Here is a 20470-nt window from a genome sequence, read left to right as displayed (position 1 = left end):
CTAGAACGCTGATGAACCTGCTTTAAGTTGGTCGGAGACATCATCCAGAAATGTCATAACATTCATGTCTTAAAACATGCATTTCATCTCACACCAATATTGGCTTTTGCCAGTCATATTTCTCCCTGCTGCCATATCTTAGTTTGAAATGAAATGAACAAAAGCCTCCGCTTTTTGGTTGGAATCCATAAAGTTATACTGTAATTAGATTGTGGTTGTGCACACAACCCCACTGTCTCCTCTATTTTGCCGGACACGGCTTGCCCGTCTTCAAGAATTTTAGAACCAACAGCACTGGTAGTGAACCTTCTCTGTGTGACTGCTACCTGCTTATTATATTTAACACAACAGGAGAAATGCGGTAATGGTGATCATTTCCAGAAGTCGATGGTATAATAATTTAACCTAAACATGATGATGATCACCATCGCCACCTAATGTTTGAAATTTGCCCTATACGACAGTATTCATTTTTCCCTGTGTATGAAATGTGCTTCAAAAATTCTAATGTGACTAGCCTCAATACATGTTAAGGGTGATTTATATTTGGTTGCATGCCAGAACGTTTTGTGAGCCTGTCGTTTGGCTATTTTCCGTGTGTGACACTGCATTCAACAAAGTATATATCATTGATTACAATTACAGGTAAAAGAGGAGGGAGTTTGGCGAGAGCACTGATTGAGTCCATCAATTTGACAGTGTGTTGGGTTGGTCTACCTGAGAGAGGATGTTGGTGCACTGCTGCAGGAGGGACACAGGGGGCTTGCCCAGGCTGGTGGCCAGCTGCACCCGTAGCAGCTGTTCCTTCTGGGTGAGATTGTCCTGCAAGGCGTGGGCGAGGGCCACAGCAGCACACCAGTTAGACAGGGAGTCAGCTGAGAACAGGCCTCCGCAAAGCAGCTGGCCTGCAGAGATGGAGTTGGCTGGAGAGGTAGAAGAAAAACAGAAAATGTGTGATTTGTTGAGAAATGAGATGGTTTAATGTGTGAGTGTTGCACTTTCTTAGAGAATTATTATATTTTGCCAAGGTCCAATTACATTTAGTGTGATTATTACATTTTAGTAAGACTTAAAGCTCCCTACAGCTTTCAAAAGGCAGCCTACTAACTAGGGATGTACTAGGGAAAATGTTTTCTTTAATGAGACAAACAGCTGTACTGCATGTAAGACTGACCATCAATGGTGGAGGGCAGCAGTGTGGCCACAATCTCCCCCTGGCCTTTCTGGTTCTTGTACAAGAAACACTGGAAGCAGTAAAGGACAGCACAGCGCAGCACAAATGGCTGCCTCTCATTCACCATGGACATGAGCAGCACCACAATGGCTGGTCTGGGGACAGAGGTTACAAAATGATGTTAGGACAGTGTTTCTCAAACTTTCACATTTCAAGGTCTCCCCTTAACTCTGACAGTGTACAAATGGAACCAAATTGACCCGCTAGGGTTCATTTGGTTCCATTTGTACACTGTCAAGAGTTACAGACTTGTAAGGGTCAATTTAGACCCCCATAAATGAACCCACAGAGTCCCTGGAATCCACATGAGAACCACTGTTAGGAGATGACCCCAGCTAAGGAGCCGAGCCTGAGGCCCCACAATGAGTTGTTTTATACTGTATACTTGGTACAATATGATAGGAATTAAAATCAAAATGAAGAATTAATACCAAAAGGAAACTGGTATTTCATGGAGGTGTCTCACCTTGGTGGGTTAGAAGGAGCATTGACAGAAGCAAAGTAGTCCTGGTTGATCTGTGACCCACGGATGACCTCGGACACAGTGTTGATGGTCTGACAAAAGACAAGATCAGAGTCTTGGAACACAATTTGGCAGAAAGAGCAAGTATATTGATTTGATTATTTGTTTAATGGTCATTAAATTAGGTTGTTTGGTAGAACTGCATTTGTAGAGCTGCAATTGGATTGCAATTAATGATGTACAAGAGGAACTGATCCTGAAATGTAGGCCAATTGACTATAGTTTGTGACAAGCACAAGGGACAAATTAAGAAAACTAGACCTTACCCGTTCAAAGATATGTGCTCCAAGTTACTGTAACTGGTGCATGCGTGAGAATATGTGGGAGCATCATAATGTAAGGAGCAGCCCATGGAGGAGTGTATATTTATGATGGATACAAATAATTTAACAGCAAAATTAGGTGAATAGAGGTATGGGGATGTATGCACTTACTGTCTCCACATAGTTTTTTCCATACCCGTTGGAAGATGACCCGGTGCATGCATGACCCATGAATGCAGAGAGAGAGAGAGAGAGAGAGAGAGAGAGAGAGAGAGAGAGAGAGAGAGAGAGAGAGAGAGAGAGAGAGAGAGAGAGAGAGAGAGAGAGAGAGAGAGAGAGAGAGAGAGCGCGTGTGTCTCTTCACTGCAACATTCCTAACTGTGAGAGAGGTGTGTGTGGGGCTATGGGATCCCATGGCCTGGAGGAACGGACCGTAACCCTGACAACAGGCTGAGCTGAACAGGCTGTGCACCATAAAAATGCTAATATACAGCATACGATTTGTGAAAGTGACAAACGGGCTTCACAGTTATGTTAGGTGTGTTCATATGCTAATGGTGATGCGATTTCAGATCAATTGCTCCAGCCACTGAGGAGAAACGCTGTTTCAGACAGACAGACAGACAGACAGACACTCACTCACTCACTCACTCACTCACTCAGACATTCGCAAAATTATAGTATAGATAACCAATGCCCCTTTGTTTAACTCATACCATGCCAAAAAGACAATGTCTATAATAAAATCGTCTTTTTAACTATGGCCTTCCCTGCCAAGTCTTTAAAAAAATAATAATAATCAAAAATGTTTTTTTGGACCTCCAACAATGTACTAGGTAGGCATGATCGCGATCGCGAAATTGCATGTTTAACCCCCATACCAACCCCATCTTTCAAACATGGCAGCCATGTTTGTTTACATTTGAAGAAAACATAAGGGCTGCCATCTCCTGAATGCCTGAACGGATTTCCAAGCGGATTGTTTTGTTGGAAAGCTGTGAAAAGCGTGCACACGATCTGTGCAGACAGTTTCAAACTGACAACAATAGCAACAGTGAATGTTCCATACCATTTGAACTGTTGTGCAGTTTGGGTGAGGTTTTTACATTAAATGGCTCTCGATATTGAACTTCAGTTCCGTTTCCTTGCTACCAAAATAAAGGCTGGCTTGTTAATAAGTTGTCAGAGCTGTTATAAGCTAACATACATAATTATGGTGATTAAAAATCGCACCTGTGCAAGTGACACCTGTGCAAACACGACACGTGCATATCTCCTTGTATGGGCTGTTCTGTCCGTGACTTCAGTTGCTTTATGTGTATGAGCGCGGATCTCCATGTATGGAGAGATCCGTACTAATACATTCCGTACGAAAATAGACAGTGAAAAGTAGGAGGGGTTTGCACCCCTCCAAAATTAAACAGTGAGGAATTATCTTGTGGGCTTCCCTCTTCCCGACACTATCCACCGTTAGCTAAAGTTAAGCTTAATAGACCGTATGTCAAATCCCGCCCCATTTTGCTCTTGTTACTAGGTTGTACAAAACAACCAGGGCAGATTCTTTTAGTGGAAGTGGATGGGGGGGATGGGGGAAAAAGATTTTTCATAGCCTCATTATAGCTATTTAAAGTACCAAAAGAAACACATCTACGTGATATTAATACAAAGGGAAGACAAAAGTACAGTAGTTACATTGCAAAACAGGAGTTTCCCCCCGAAAATATATGTTTTAATTAGTTTAATCCCAGTGGGACAGAAACACTAGGGCAGGTTGTTTTTATAGTGGAAATGAATTTAGAAAGAAATATTTTTCATAGCCTCATTATAGCTATTTAAAGTACCAAAAGAAACACATTTAAGTAATATTAATAAAAAGGGAAGAAAAAAGTACAGTAGTTACATTGCAAAACAGGAGTTTCCCCCCCGCCGGCCGTGCTCCGCAGTGCGGGGAAGCCACTTTCTCCCACTGCATAACTAATGTTAACCAACCAACAGCCACTAGATGGGTAAGTTACCTCTGTGAGGATGTCTGCTGGTACGCCAGTGGCCATGAGGATGGTGCAGAGCTGCTGCAGTAAGCCACACTGGTACATAGACTTCTGACAGCTGGCCGTGGCTCCTGGAGAGTTGACCGGAGACACCATGACTCGTACCAGCTGGAGGAGAGAGGGAGGGCAAGCAAGGTTTAAACTGGCACATCATTCTAGCATGTCGGCCAGTGATGGTGTAGGGTTTGAAATACTTAGTCTCTAAGAACAGTTTTATCAGGACAAGAATCAAATCCTTTCTGCGGTCTCCCCTTAAGACTTCCTACGGTGAGCCTAACATATAGAGTGCTTCCTCTCATTTAAATAAGACTAGTGTTTGCAACTCCCTTGGTGAGTAACTGTCGAGTGTCCTGCTCGTCGGCAACCTAACTCGAGTGTCCTGCTCGTCGGCAACCTAACTCTAAACATTGTCAGCTATATAGCATGCACGTAAAAAACAAAAGGTCATGCATGCTGACATCACTGATACCATGGTAACAAAGCATGTGGGCATAAAAGAGAGCCAGCCAGACAGACAGATACAATGGGTATTGCACAACTGGACATCGATGGGGATGTCCGGGCCCAACAGGCACCGGTCTGGGTTCTCCAACATTACTTCTGAGACTCCTACAGTACATTCATTCCCTCATCGCACACCCCGGGCACAGGACTAGTCTCCATCTAACGTCTGACTAGAGACCTGTGTTGCATGTCTTTCCCTCTCTCTGCAGTTCCTCCCTCAGCTGTAAGAATCCTGTCTCTCAAAACTGCCCAGTCTGATAAAGCAACAACACTTAATGGTTAGTGCAAGGAAAGGTCACAACTATAGTCCCGGTTACCTGTAGCATGAGGTGGAGATTGGTGACCTTCTGGGCAGACCAGCCTGAGTTATCATCACCGACCTCGAACCATGGCTTCATTCTCTGGATGTAGGAGCCCTCCTTGAAGAAGTTCTGGTTAGAGCTGTTGTTCTTCAGCAGGTTTACGAGGAGCAGCAGGCAGTCCTCCACTACAATACCTGAATAGGACACAGGACATTAATACTGTCAGGAAATTAACAAGGCATGATGAAAGAATAATTTAAAATATATTAATTTTTGGGGCTTTTATGCCTTTATTGATAAGACAGTACACTGACAGGAAATGGGGAGAGAGATGGAGAGTGATAGGCAGCAAAGGTCGTTGGGAACGGGATTTAAACCCTTAACACGCTGTGCAGCCTAGGGTGTCAAGACCACCACGTTGGCGGCCCGGGTCAAAAAATGTATTACAGGAAACATATCCAATGGGACAACTGGGTTAGCATGATTCAGCAAAGTATGGATGGGTGAAAATGTATTTTTATTAGGGCATTCACGAATAGTGATTTTTAGTATATATTTTTTTCAATAAAAACGAGTAATTCTCAGTCTAGTAGTGACAGTTGCATAAGCTGGCTCCTCCTCCATCATGACATCGAGTTAGCCGGCTGGCCGCTGTTTTTTCCCACTCGTAAATAGTTCCGGGAGACGAAACGTGACATATGACAGTATAGAGCATTAACCAATTCATCCAACAGGGTCATTGACAACTCATTTTTATGACTTCCTATGATCTAGCCAAGCAGCATAAACCATGAAGAAATAATTTTTGTCTCCACCAGGCTGACGGCATGGAGGGACTATGTTTTCGCCCCTGTCCGCCTGTGTGTCCGACTGTCCATCCATCCAGTTTTTTACCAGCTAATCTTCGGCGCCGTTGGCCCGGTCGCTGCCAAACTGTGCACACCCACTCTCTGGATACCAATTCAGAACCTCTGCCCCAAAGTTTTCACATGGGCCTGTTCTAGCGCCACCAGGAGGCAGATTTTTGCAAAACTAACCTTTGGCCAGGACTCCTACAGATTTTGTCCAAAAATCTCACAAATCGCTAGATAGTATCTCTATAGTCATATGATTAACTTATTTGCTGCCAAGCCCGAAAATCCCGGAAAAATCCCGTTGTACCTCCCTGCCATGCCCGTAGATCCCGGAAATTAAAAAAATAATAATAATAAATAAAAAAAACATTTAAAAAAAAAAAGTTAAAAAAAAAAGATTTGACCCAAAAAAATGTAGTAGGCATGATAGCAATCGCGAAATCGCATGTTTAACCCCCATAGCAACCCCATCTTTCAAGCATGGCAGCCATCTTTGTTTACATTTTAGGAAAACATAATGGCTGTTATCTCATGAATGCCTGAACGGATTTCCATTCAGATTTTTTTGTTTGAAAGCTGTGAGCAATGTGGACACACGTGGAGCATGATCTAGGCATGGGTGTGCATGATCCGTGCACTATGAATTACATGGAAGTCTATGGAGACTTATGGCAGGTGGGAGTACGAAGGTATTGTTAAATGGCAGCAGATGAGTTAAGATGGATTTGTCCATAATTTCATATTATTTCATATTCAAATCAGCCTCATGGTGGCGCCAACAGGCCGATTTGTGTTTTTACCTATAAGTCCACTGATCAGTGTACAACTTTGTATGTTGCACTCCCTAGAGGCCAAGGAAAAACCATTGGCCTGCATTTTTCATATCTGCCTTTTATAGCGCCACCTGGAGACCGACTTATGTAAAACTTATCCAAAAATCATGCAAATCAGTACACAGTATCTCTATAGTCATGTGATCAAGACGGATCTGTCCGATATTTCATATTCCATCCTAATTGGCTAACATTGGCTTCCAAAGTTTGCAGAATTGGTCCAATTTGAACAAAATGACATTAATCATGAACGCAGTTTGTGATTACAGAGAAATTCTGCACGCACATTCCCACTAGGTCAAGGAACAAATGCCACTCTTTTCACACTGGCCTGCTATAGCGCCACGAGCAGGTCGACTTTTGCCAAACACATTTCTTGAACAAATTCATCAAATCATGCATGCAGTATCACATTGTTAAAGGCCAAAGAAGACATAGCACCCTTTTCACATTTAGCACCACCAGGAGGCCACAATAACATAACCTGACCTGTTGGAGACCTGTGCTCGGAAGAGCACTGCTTCTATCTTTTTTTTATTATCTAAAAATAAGCAAATATTCGACATCGGTGTACGTCGAATAGTGACTTTGATATTCGAATATTCTGTGAATGCCTTTAAAATCAAATCACTGTAAACTAGATTGCCAGCTGAAGTACCTAAAAAAAGTACAAAAGTAGATTATGCTGTACCTCCATCGCTGCTGCCTTCTTCTGTGATGATGTCTAAGAGGCGTTCGAAAGCATTCTCAAATGCAACAATCTTCTGAATGGCAGCATTGCCTTTGGTCAGCTGCTGAAGCAACAGCAAGCCCTGTTGGAAGATGGAGAACCAGATGGTAAGCATGTCATGTTCATGTGATTAAGCGATTCCGAGTGTGAAATAGCATATCAAGTACTTACATCATTGCGGATGACTTCCCTGGAGTCTGCCAATAAGTCCATTAATCTGGAAACACCTGGGGAAAAAAAGAACTTAAATTCTAAACTTTACTTTTATTTTGCAGACAGGGGTTTACCATAACACAGCAAATAAACCAATGTAGCAAATAGTAATACCACACACGCAAAACACTCTGTTCTGTCACAAGAGACATGCAAACAACATTGTTTGTGTTCCCAGTACTAGCAGGGGACCTGGAATCAGGCTTAAGGTGCTTGCACACAGAGAATAAAACAGATCGAGATGTCCAAGGCAAAAGTGTCAAGAGACATATTTTCAACATAAAACTTTATGTCCTGATGAGCCAAAACAAATCTGTATAGTATTGTGATTAAATCATTTTAAGACAGCAGTGTATTACATTAGTTTTGGTGCAAGCTTTATTGATCACCGGCACTCCCAGGACTTCGATGATTATGTGTATGCTTACTGTATGTGTGGGTGCGATGGAGATGCTTCATATTTGTGGTGAAGCAGCATAACTCACCCATGGGGCTGACCAGGATGATGCCTTGCACCTGGGCACACTGGTTCTTCAGGAGGGCGGTCAAGAGTTTCACACCTGGCCACCGAACATGGAAGTCAAACTCCTGAATCCACACAAAGACACAAAAGTACACAAGCATTAACTTACCAGAGAATTAATTAGCAAGATATATTCACACAGACCGTATTCATCGAACACTAGGGCTGCATTATTATGCAGTATTTCAATGAGAATTTCACCACTACTCCTGTGGATGTGCCGTCAATACTAATGGTACATTTGGTCAATTGAAGCAATAATATGTATCTTCAGTGAGTACTTGACAAGGAGATCTCTGTTTTCCTGCTCACAATAATTAAATATATACTGTATATTTTATACATTTTAAATCAAACAAAAAACAAATCTAAGAAATCCCAAAAATATAAAAATATAACAATTAAGAAGTAGTGAAAATAGCCAATCTACAAGCTTGCAACGTGGCGCACAGCAATGTGTTGTGTGCTTGCAGGTCTGCTATTTTCATTGGTTTGGGTCCCAGGCAAACATCCAATCTTTCTTTTGGGTCTCAACCTGAAAGGTTTTGGAACCACTGGCCAAGAGTGTGCATACAAGACATCAATAACTGCTTGTAATGTTTCCACATGTTATTCCCTATTGCACATAGAGTAGATTAGTATAGTATAAAATGGCACAATGCTCCTTTAAGTGCATGTCTATTCTGATGATAAATGCAACTCGATTGTACACCAAGTATTCTGAAAACAGATTATATTGTTATGGGAGGAACGCCTTTGAGATCAAGATCAATATCCTATTTGAATTAGTTTTCCAATTAATTGAAACCATATAGAACAGTACATTACCTCCAACATAGTCAGCACCAAGGTCACATTCTCAGCGTCCTGGATGAACATGTTTGTAAACTCCACTCCCAGGTCATCCGTCTGCTTTTGGGCGTTCTCATCTGCGTAGATGTACAAAGAGCACTGTGGTTTAGGACTCACAGCACAGCACACGTCGTGAGCTTTCCCCCCAGAATAGGGATACATGGGTTCATGTGGTTAACTAAATTGGTTAATGTGAAATACATCTATTATTGTTCAGAGAAAGATGTTTAATGGAGACACTGGGCACTAATGCAATCATCTCATTGAAAGGAGTTATGAGTGTCTGGCGTCTCTGTTACAAATCTTGCTGCTGTTCCTGATAGCCAATTAGCCAGCAGCTCAACAATATCTGGTGTTGTATTTCCTCTATACTTATTAGACGATGGCCTATGAAAAAGCCATGGAGGGTGCTACAGGAAAAATACACATGAAAGGAAAGCTGGGGGAGGGTAGCGCTGCACTGTATACAATCTTCTAAAATTAGGACTAAATAAATAATAAATAATGTTGTTTTTACCCCAGTCATTTAACATTATTTGCCAGATAGTCTACCCATAGGACCAGAATGCTTTGTTCTATAGCACCCTTCCCTCTGATGATAGTCTCGTGTAGCCAGACAACTATTCCACAATCTCCGAATGCTATATAGTCTGGAACTACAATATCCTGAACGGCGAGTATCGGAAGTAGCCACTGCTGCACTGAACTGTAGTCCCATTGGAAACATAACAGAAGCACACTAGCACAGACAGAGTCAGTTGAGCGGCATATTCTTGTTATGCTTGTATAGTTTAAGCAAACATTTGAAAACATCATGGAAGTAACAGCAATAACACCAGAGAAAGAAGAAATAACACCCCCAAAAATGAACAGGGACATAACGTTTCCAGTAGGACTTGTTATCGCTACTGCACCAAGGGAGTGGGTGCGTCACATCCACTGTATCTCGCACTCATCGTTAGAACTTCCGTCTCCCAGACTGTATGCCTGGAGCATTTGCAAATCGTGGGAGGCAACAGTCTGGCCACGCGAGAGGTGAGACAACTCTATCATTTCATTAGTAGTGTGGCACTATAGGAGGGTTGGTCAAACAGAACTCAACATGGTTATTTGAGGTGTCTACTGAAGCAATCCAGTGTTTTAGTACAGCGAGATGGTCAACAACAAATCTCAAAGTATGGCATAAGAGCAAAATGGCCACCCTGTGAACATGGAGGACACTCAGCAATTAATCTAATGTTTGCTCTAAGAGTGAAATCAGCAGAGTGAAACAGAGTAAGAACATTGATAAGCGACTGATAAGTCATAGACAGAGACCAGTTCTGGTCATGGGGTGAGATTAGTGAAGCACTCTAGTTGTTATCATCCAAACCCAACAAGTTTCAACACCAACTTAATTCTAGTGAGGTTAGTCAAATAGTGCCAGGAGCTGTTCGGTAGCCAAGCTAAAGTACTGACCAGGCATTGGTACATTCTTAGGTTTCCCCAGGACAGGGAGAGTGGCTGCTGTGTCTGTGAGGACAGTGGGGATGGAAGAGGGAGAGTTGACGCCTGATTTAACTTAGTTGTGTATCGCGTCACTCACCTTAAGTAACCCATCTACAAGCTCATAACACATTGCAGAGCAACACCTTGTGAGCTTGTAGAAAAGCTATTTTAGGTGTGCAACATTGGCACACAACTAAGTATGAATCAGCCCTGAGGACTCATCTGTACTGAAGCTTGCTTTAATTCAATACCACATTGTGGAAAAACTTGGGAGAATCTCTTCGAGAAACAGATGAATGAATGCCTCTTGTCAAAGACATGCTATGAAAATAAAATGGTAAGTAAGCATGGCCATGCAGTTCAATCGGCTGACAATCTGGGCACCACCTGCGGTGGACTCATCACTAACACTTTACTTACTTGTGATTTTATTCCAGTATACTCACCTGTGTATGAATCTATGTAAAAGTGCACACTAATATACTTACTGACACTATCCCTATTCCCTAACATATAATATATTTAAAATCATGTTAACACAACTGTACAAAATATAGAATTAGGGTTGTGCACTTATGTTGTTTTGCTACTTTTGCATAGGTTATATTGCTCAGGTAAATAGGCTGGAATAAGGCCATTGTAAAGTGTCGCTGTATGTGTTCCTTTCCCTCAACCCAACCCAATAAGAGCTTTGTAAGTGCTGCTGGTGGTTAAGGGGATGACATCATGCACAAACAAGAATTTTACCTTCTGATTCATCTGGAGGGTTAAAACATGAAAAAGAAGAGAGAGATGGCAGTCTTTATATAGCAATCAATATCAGACAATATCGGAAGGGGGGTGGGTGTGTGGGTGTATGGTTTGATGCAAGATTAATGTCCAGGTCACATTAATTTAACTTACAATTACACATTCTACATAAGGTATAAGACAGCTTTTACTTAATTATTTGGCAATATTTATGCATACAAAATGTAGGTAGGTAGGGGGTTCCAAACTCCAAAGAGCCAAATTGTTCCATGTAATGCCAAATAAGTAGACTCCAGCATGAAAATGACAATGTATTTAACTTGTGCTTATCAGGGTTCAAATACCTTGCTCTTCCTCCTCATCATTGCAGATGATATTGTATAAGGTGTCCAAGGCGTAGCCAAGGATCTCAGAGTCAGACCTGTAAACATTGATGGAGGGAGGTGGGACATCAACAACACAGGCTGCATTCATCTCAGCGGTTAGAAGTGATGTAGAAAACAATGCCTCATTCACCCTAAAGCACTGAACAACACTGAATGATGAATGCTCCACATCACTTTTATTGGGTGTAAAGGGCAGTAAGATAAGCCCAAAGATTTATTTTCACAAATGACAGTGACAGAAATGACAACAGAGTCTAGACACAAACACATGCAACATTCCACTGCTATTACACACACGTTATTGTTGTTCCACAAGTATACATTCGCCTTAATACTAACCTGTCAGTTTGCATTATGTGGATCAGGTGTTCCATTGCCTGGCTGCCCACTTCTTTGCGATATTTCTATTAAAACAAAAAGGATTGAATGTAACACACACATATTATTACCTACTTGAAACATTCAATGTGCATGAAGGCAAACATAAATGATGCGCCCTGGTGTGTTGGAGAGAGCCCCCTTGTTGCTGCACCGATTACGTTACAGCAGTGATTCTCAACTCTGGTCCATCACTCAGTGTTGCTGGTTTCCTTTACAGTGTCATTCGTTTCTCTTTCTACCATTTTTGTTTTGTCATTCCCCCCATTTACCCCAGTCTTGTCTGCCCCGAGATATACGAAAGATGTAAAGGCCACTTCTTTTCACCAGACAGTAAGAGGTTTAACCGGGAAGGTGTAACGTATGTGGTGGAACACACTATTCTTCCTAGTTCCACACTGTGGAACAGTCTCCCTGACGAAGTGTTTACAGCGTCGAAAATCTACTCGAAAATCAACTCATGCTCACCGCGACTCAAAAAGTATGAGTCGAAAAATCGAAAACGTTCTTATAACGTTTTTGAACGTCTTATAACGTTCAAAAACGTTATAAGAGTTAATGTTTTCCAAATGTGAGAGGACCGTGTGTGTGTGTGTCTGTGTCGGAGACGAGTGCAAGTCTGTGTTGTGCAGGCTTGCGACGTTAGTCAGGTCCGCGGACTACTGTTTGAGAAACACTGCTGGACTGGTCTCTGATGCACGCGTCATAGCAGTGCACGCTGTTGAAGTGTGACGATCCCAGGCCTTATAAACCCCTTATTCATGCCTGATAAACTCATTACTCATGGTTGATGAGGCATGCATTGAGAACTCTGGATTTCACTGTTTATGTAGCCAACACATTCTCTGCCACGGTTTTTATCTCATTTTCGCCGGCAACAGGAACGCACCATGTGGCCAGGATGTAAACAAAGACCACATGGCCACACTGAGATTGTCTTTTTTTTTTGTGTGAAAAAATAGGTAATAAATGTGTATCCGTGTTCCTTAGTTGGGGTCCGTAGAAAATAAAAAGTTTTGTCCAAAAAGGCAATCTGGGCAAATAATCTGAGATAAATGGATTTTTCCAAATCCTATAACCTGGAAGTGAATGGGGCAAAAAATCCTTTGGGATGTCATTTCCAGTTGTACTGTATGCGTCGCCTAGCAACATCAGTGGCAGTAAATGTGTTAAATTGACCATATACAGTACAAACACTAATCATAGTTTCACTAAAGGCAGAATTATACAATGTCGCATCACTGATAAAATAACATTTTATTATGAATTAGGCCTTATGCACAGGTGATAACTGGGCAACATGATTAGAATGTAATAATCAGGTATCATAACAGCTTTAGAGAATGAGCGGAGGCTTTGTCAGTTTGGCGCTGTCAGGCAGAAACTTTGTATCTCCATGACTCCATGATACTTTGTAATAGTGTGTTATGTGGGTATTATACTGTAAATATTGAACAATTGAAAAGTATTTAAGAAGCTCATGACTAATCGATGACTACCTTGGATCCATTGGTACACGGTTTCTTTTCCCATGGTTTTGGACCTACAAGGTTTCCACCTGACAGTGACGATTTGCATAAGCTTATTTATTAGCTTTGTTGAGGTTAAACTTGGGACTTAAGGGAGGAGAAAAAAGCATTCATACGTTTCCCAGTTGTTTGCAAGAAGAGGATGCAACCTGAGGATCAAACTAAGAGTTGTACAATTATTGCATTGTTCTTTGGCCAACAGCTACTTTTGATAATAAATAAAAAGTAAGTGGAGACTGGAGAAGATGCTGACACTGCGTCTGATTTTAAAAAAAGCACCGGTGGCTTCACTTCACAACATGACGATATAATACAATGCTGACATGTCTTTACCTTAGAGAGGGATTTGAGAGCCCTGACAGCATCTCTCCGATCCTCCAGGAGCGTAGAAGAGGCCACGCGATCACACAGCTTCTGGATCTGTCAATGACAATAAACATAAGAGACTTGATACATGTTTTGTTGTTGTATTTTTTTAACTCAATGGGTGACATACAATGAGCTCACAGCTTGGATTGATATTTCACTTTTATACACTTTCCACAGGATATGTGGTTTCTGTATGATTACTTGGGTTTATCTCTGTGCGTGTGTGTGTGTGCGTGTGCGTGTATGTGTGTGTGTGTGTGTGTGTGTGTGTGTGTGTATGTGTGTGTGTGTGTGTGTGTGTGTGTGTGTGAGATGGAAAGGCCATCATGATTCATGAAGGCAAATCACTGATCACAGACTGAGAGTTATGATGTTTGCAACACAAACAATGGATCGCAGCATTCTGCAAGAGGACACTGACAGCTCTGGTCCCCTGACCCCTCCCTCCCTGACGTATTAACCCATTACCCTCTAAGGCCCACTGTTGTAATTACAACGTTTGTATTTTATCCAAAAAAAAGGTTTAAATCATTTTATTTTAGCTCCCCCTACCACCTAAACATCACCATTGGATTCTATTGTTTAGTATTACAATGCCATTGGCCACAATATTTGCATATAAATACCCCCCACAGGGGCTGACATTCACACCCGCTGACATTCCAGAGTTTTGACGAACAACATCTCACTTTTTCATGGAAGCTATTCCTCACAAAAACATAAGTAAAATGCCTGTACTAATTTTGGTGATCATTAGAATGTCTAGAACATGTACATATGTTATTATTGTGAAAAATATCCCCCATATGTAAATTAGAGCATGATTTATGGCTATAAAACCTTACAAAAACATTTTTTTGAAAAAGACATTACATTTTCATCTTATTAGGACTCCTACAACACCATCTGATTTTTTTCAATTTTTTATTTCAAGTATTTCTATATTTGGGCTTAGAGGGTTGTTAAGACCTGAGAGGCTGATACTGCGAATGCCTTAATCTAAATCAGCAGCTCTCAAACCTATTTGTAATTCAAAATTAATGAACATTTTTAAAAGACAAAATAGCAGATGTACAAGTACAGAGCTTGTATTTTGGAACAGCCAACGCTAATCTTAAATGGGTTTGTCAACAATGTCTACAAACAAACCTTGTAAAATGCGGTCAATAATCTGCTGCATTTCAAGGAATGTAATAATAGGTCCTCTGTGGTTTAAAACAGAACAGTAAGTCTGTGGCGATGTTGTAAACATAATGACAGCAAAGAGGTTTAAAAATCCATATAGAACTGCTGACATTCGTCAGCTGCCTTTTCTGAGTGACAACGGACAATGCAGTATGTAGACTGACTGATTGATTGATTGATTGATTGATTGATTGAAGACTTTATTAGAAGTTTGCATAGGAAAAGGTACAGTTTCATGACGGTACAGTTCACTGGTACAAGGTCTACTAAAAGGAGATCCATGAAAAGACTAAGCTTATTTCCACCGGAAACCATTAAAGTATCTCATACAACCTAACTTATTAACTAACTTATTTGTGTGTAACAATTTACAGTATAGACATTTAGCAGACGCTCTTTGTCAAGAGCGACTACTGACATGCGTTTACCTTGCTTACTGTAAGCAAGATAAACACATACATCGAGAGACAGTGTAGTCCTTATAGTGCCTCAGTAATCTATGATCATAGGTAAACCAAGAACATGTTAGCTAGTTGTTCCCCAGCAGAGGTGGGCGCGTGTGTGTGTGTGTGTCTGTGTCACTATTTCTTAGTTAGCAGCAGCCAGCTCCAAATGGCGACAGACAGAGACAGACTGACAACAAGCCCCAGACAGCAGCAGCATAGCATTAACCAGTCTGTCACATTTGCAACGTTAGCTGATCTTAGCCACTGGAGCAGAGGTCCATTCACTGGAGGTTGGCGACAGTCAGACGGGGACAGACAGACGAGTCAAGTCAGTGTATAAGCATCATTGTGATAGTAGTGTGACATGTTTGAATTAACCATTTAAGCTACATTACAATTACTTCGACAACTTGAAATACCCGATGTATAAAGCGCACATGTGCCATGGTGTCAAAATGGTGAAACAGTTTGACAAAATAGTAGCTCATTACAAGATAAATACAATAGGGACGCCGGCCCGGGCGGGGTTTAATGCTGTTAAAAACACTGTGCTAACAGCGTTAGCTGCTCTCTGACATGCCCATTGCCCAGAGGCGTCAATTTGGGTATGGCAAGGTATGGCAGCTGCCATACCTTGGCTACAGGGGGAAAAAATAAAATGTACTTCTTAAAATGAATCCATCATGCCTGTTGCTAAGGTATGGCAACATGACTGGTGTCTTGCACGCACGCGTGCAAGACACCAGTCACGTTGCCATACCTTAGCTTTTGCTGAACTGACGCCACTGGACATACCGTCTCCGCTCCGGACGGCTGTGGCCCCGCAGGCTGCCCACCACCCATCACTCCTCGGATGAAGTTCATGGCTCTGGAGCTCCTCTAGACGCTTGTTTAGCCCTTAAAGAAGACGTCAGGCTTCCAGGCTGTTGCTTGACAGCTACAACGAAGCGTTAAAAGCCGACACGGCGTTGAGTTGTTCTGTTTTTAACGATGTACACAACCTCAACAACACCGCTGCTGCTGCTGGTGTCGACCCCGGAACTCCTCCACGACTGCGCGCGCGGTGCGCATGCGCGCAGACGTGGCGATACGTGGCTGATCGGATCGGTTCACGGATTTAAAGTCATATTTACCAATTAATACATGATTTTAGGATTCGCTATAGATTTCTATGTTTCTATTGTGTTGATTTATTTGCTGATTAAACTTGTTTTTATTAAACTGGCTTAAAAGTTAGGGATTGCCATTAACATTTTCCAGCAACACAGCCAACGCCTTTGTTTTAAATATGAGTCAGTGTCCATTAATTAGCTGTCAGAGAACCGCTATTGGGAATAATATTGCTTGGTGTTTTGTATGGGTGTATAACTTGAGCATTCAAAAGTTTTGTGACACTAGACCTTACCCGTTCAAAGATATGTGCTCCAAGTTACTGTAACTGGTGCATGCGTGAGAATATGTGGGAGCATCATAATGTAAGGAGCAGCCCATGGAGGAGTGTATATTTATGATGGATACAAATAATTTAACAGCAAATTTAGGTGAATAGAAGTATGGGGATGTATGCACTTACTGTCTCCACATAGTTTTTTCCATACCCGTTGGAAGATGACCCGGTGCATGCATGCATGACCCATGAATGCAGAGAGAGAGAGAGAGAGAGAGAGAGAGAGAGAGAGAGAGAGAGAGAGAGAGAGAGAGAGAGAGAGCGTGTGTCTCTTCACTGCAACATTCCTAACTGTGAGAGAGGTGTGTGTGGGGCTATGGGATCCCATGGCCTGGAGGAACGGACCGTAACCCTGACAACAGGCTGAGCTGAACAGGCTGTGAGTGTGCACCATAAAAATGCTAATATACAGCATACGATTTGTGAAAGTGACAAACAGGCTTCACAGTTATGTTAGGTGTGTTCATATGCTAATGGTGATGCGATTTCAGATCAATTGCTCCAGCCACTGAGGAGAAACGCTGTTTCAGACAGACAGACAGACAGACAGACAGACAGACAGACAGACAGACAGACAGACAGACACTCACTCACTCACTCACTCACTCAGACATTCGCAAAATTATAGTATAGATGGACAACCCCATCACATCTCTTATCTCTACTAGCAATAGAGATGGCCAGTATTGTGCATTGGCAATGCAGTTGTCAAAAAGCTGTACATTTCCCAAACAAGTTGCTGGTGAGTTATTTTATTGTGTGCAAATGTCAGAATTAACACTGTTGTGTTTTCACCTCGACCAAATACTCATCACCTGTTTGCAGACATCAAGAAATGTTGAACACGGCAAAAGACTGGAATTCACTGTAGGACAGGAAAGATTAACAGGGGGGCTCGTAACTCACTTTTGAATGCTACAAGTTTATTTATGACAACAAAGCAGCACAGGTATAGACCCCCCTGTTCTGTTCCTAGTATTACTGTCTTGGAGGTTTTGGCTCAGCACCAAACAACGGGCGATGTGCTTTGGACAGGAAAGATTAACCACATGGACTCTTTTCTCTCAGGAAAGCCTGGTGAGGCGAGGTTACATGGACTCTAGAGTACCCATTCTGGGGTTAACATTATATGAAAATAGAAGATGACCTTCATCAGGACTGACAGATCTTACTCTCAGAAAGATCTGATCAGTTGATATTAAGCCAATAATTCCTTCTAAGGTGTCACTATCGCTATTTCCCCCCTGTAGGCTGTAGAAGAATTACCATGCAGGGATTTGACCAGATTTAACACTTAATTTTATTACAGTGGTAATTATGGTCATGAATAATGTTACGCTGTCCACCAGAGGGTGCTGAAAACACCAAAACAAACCTGGACTGGAGTTGTGTTGGCCTGTTATCTCTCCTATGATACCACATCAATACAGCATGGAATCGTGAACAAAATAAATAATGGTCCCTTGATATGAAGAAGGTTGAAAAACACTGTTCTAAATCAGTCGTTCCCCAGATGTTTAGCTAAATGTTAACTTTGTTTCCTCACTCAACAGTAAACAGACCAACACAGACCAACACAGTATAAGTGTATACAGGGTATCTACACATTTCTAAAGTGACAATTTAAGAACTTTAAAGACCTTTTTTTGTACCTCTGGAAAAACATTGGAAAAATTCAGAAATTGTGAAAATACATGCTCACAATGCCTCACAATGAAATGGATCGAGTCAAACTACATTTAATGCCAACTCCTACACTTCCAAGTGCTTTCTGCAGGGCGTGGAGTCCCCAGTTGAAATATGATTATTTTGGGGGTCGTGGACTGAAAAGGTTGAAAAGCACTGTCTAAATTCTCTCTGGTCTTCTTCAGGTCACATTTTCATGTGCCCTGGGTGCAACATATTCCATCCCAGTGTAGCAGGATGGGCGTAGTTCCCACGGTCCATCCTCCGCCCACTCATCAGTGGGCTGATTGCTAACCGTATATAGGTTGCTCAACTCCTGACAGAGTCAGGTCTGTCTCTGCTCACCTGGTGCCACGCTGGTCGTGTGTACTCTGACACTAACCGTGTATACTGAAGTAACGCTGGCCGTTGGGCTACAGCAGTGCCTTGGTCTTGCTTAGCGCAGGTATGTCTCTCCGTCTTGCTGCTTAAGAAATTGCCAGTGTATGCTGCGTAGTGTACTTGAACTTGACTGTGACTGTTGTCTTTTTAGCTTTGTGCTACAGTACAAACACTCAGCCTGGAGCTGCTCTGTTGTGCGGGAACTATTGCCACGCACATCAGGTATGTTGGTAGTCCTCCCTCTCCACAGTATATGTTCATTTGGTGTCTTCACCAGGTTAAACATTGGGCTATGTGTTCTGTGTTTACAGTTTGATAACTTACACCCGGGGGCCGCTGCGCGGACGGGACATTGTGTGTGCCCGCCCATGCTAAAAGTGGTAGGTTCACTGTTCATCTCTCTGCGCTTGGCTCTATGAATATAAGTATTATTAAATGGTATGTTAACCCGGCCACTTGTTATTGCAGGGCCGGTGACACAACTGCTGCTTTGCCATATTAATGATTGTGACCACATTCCATTGACATCCTAGCCGTGGAACCGAGCCTTCCGCTCTACACTAATGCCATAGCGTCATCCTAATATGGTGCTCTTGTTTTATCATTTCCAAGTTGGTTCTATTTATTTAGTTGTGTTATAAGCTTAACCACTTGTTATTTGAAACTCCCAAGTCACACCTTTGGTCCCTCAACTCTGGTGTGGAACACCATTGTCCAGTTTTATTATGGAATGTCTGATATATTTTATTAGTGACCACTGTGTATAATAAAGACTATGTATTTTGATACCTGGAGCCATGTTTCTGCCTTGCTTTTATTGATGTAAAACGAACTTGTGTGTTCCTTTTGTAACTCAAGGTGTTTAAAGTAACTAATTCTATCATAACTATTTCCTGGGGCGCAACTCCCCAGGTGGCGTTGTCTGGCATAACCTAATTAAATATACCACTTTGTCACACCAGGAAGGGTAAGATGATGGATCACCGCTTCTTTAAGCACGGTCAGGAGTTGACCATCATCAGGCTGAAGCCCCTCTCCTCTGCAGATATCACGCCAGGTTAGGCCAGTCACCATTAAGACATTTTACATGACCATTAATTGTCCCTCTGACATTTGCGATTAATGATTTAATTGTGATTTTGTCGTGGACAATTACATTTCTGTTTGGCTTTTAGGTTTTGAAGTTGTACATGGCAGATATGACACAAACAAAATATACCAGTAAGACTACCTAATAGGGATATCTATGATCGTCGTCATTGTATTCTCCCGCATTGGTCATTTTCTTGGGGATCAACATGTCATAATCTTGGCTTATCTTCTGGGCATTTCCCATATGTGAATGTGTGTAGCAGCCACATGAACACGTCATATAGCCCCATTCCAGAAGATTGAAGATTGACTCAATTTACCTAAGATAAATATCAGTTAACGTGAATCTGAAATTACCTTTTTTTTCTGCCAGGAGGTGAGAAACAAGCAGCTCCTCAAAAGGTGAGCGATGAAAGCCCTGTCGAGGCCCAGGAACACCTTAACAACCCACTTT

General features: G+C 41.9%; 1 protein-coding gene across 2 annotated transcripts in view; it reads right to left on the bottom strand.

Moving 5' to 3' along the window:
• uso1 (USO1 vesicle transport factor) overlaps positions 1 to 16444 on the bottom strand; it is a 30399-nt gene extending 13955 nt beyond the window's left edge. Inside the window, exons 1-14 of one of the 2 annotated variants that reach the window (XM_080722067.1) lie at positions 16206 to 16444; positions 13744 to 13830; positions 11843 to 11907; positions 11462 to 11538; positions 10338 to 10391; positions 8856 to 8956; positions 7990 to 8092; positions 7463 to 7518; positions 7253 to 7373; positions 4890 to 5068; positions 4036 to 4176; positions 1701 to 1789; positions 1175 to 1329; positions 718 to 923 (exon numbers count right to left, since the gene is read on the bottom strand). In XM_080722067.1, the coding sequence (XP_080578193.1) occupies positions 718 to 923; positions 1175 to 1329; positions 1701 to 1789; positions 4036 to 4176; positions 4890 to 5068; positions 7253 to 7373; positions 7463 to 7518; positions 7990 to 8092; positions 8856 to 8956; positions 10338 to 10391; positions 11462 to 11538; positions 11843 to 11907; positions 13744 to 13830; positions 16206 to 16274 (1503 nt within the window). In that variant the 5' untranslated portion in view covers positions 16275 to 16444. The remainder of the gene's footprint in view (positions 1 to 717; positions 924 to 1174; positions 1330 to 1700; positions 1790 to 4035; positions 4177 to 4889; positions 5069 to 7252; positions 7374 to 7462; positions 7519 to 7989; positions 8093 to 8855; positions 8957 to 10337; positions 10392 to 11461; positions 11539 to 11842; positions 11908 to 13743; positions 13831 to 16205) is intronic. The other variant, XM_080722068.1, reaches the window with a different exon arrangement.
• Between the last annotated feature and the right edge of the window lie 4026 nt (positions 16445 to 20470).

Source organism: Nannobrachium achirus (assembly GCF_963921795.1).
Source record: "Nannobrachium achirus genome assembly, chromosome: 3".
NCBI classification, from domain to species: Eukaryota; Metazoa; Chordata; class Actinopteri; order Myctophiformes; family Myctophidae; genus Nannobrachium; species Nannobrachium achirus.
This window is presented reverse-complemented; position numbering and strand designations above follow the sequence as displayed.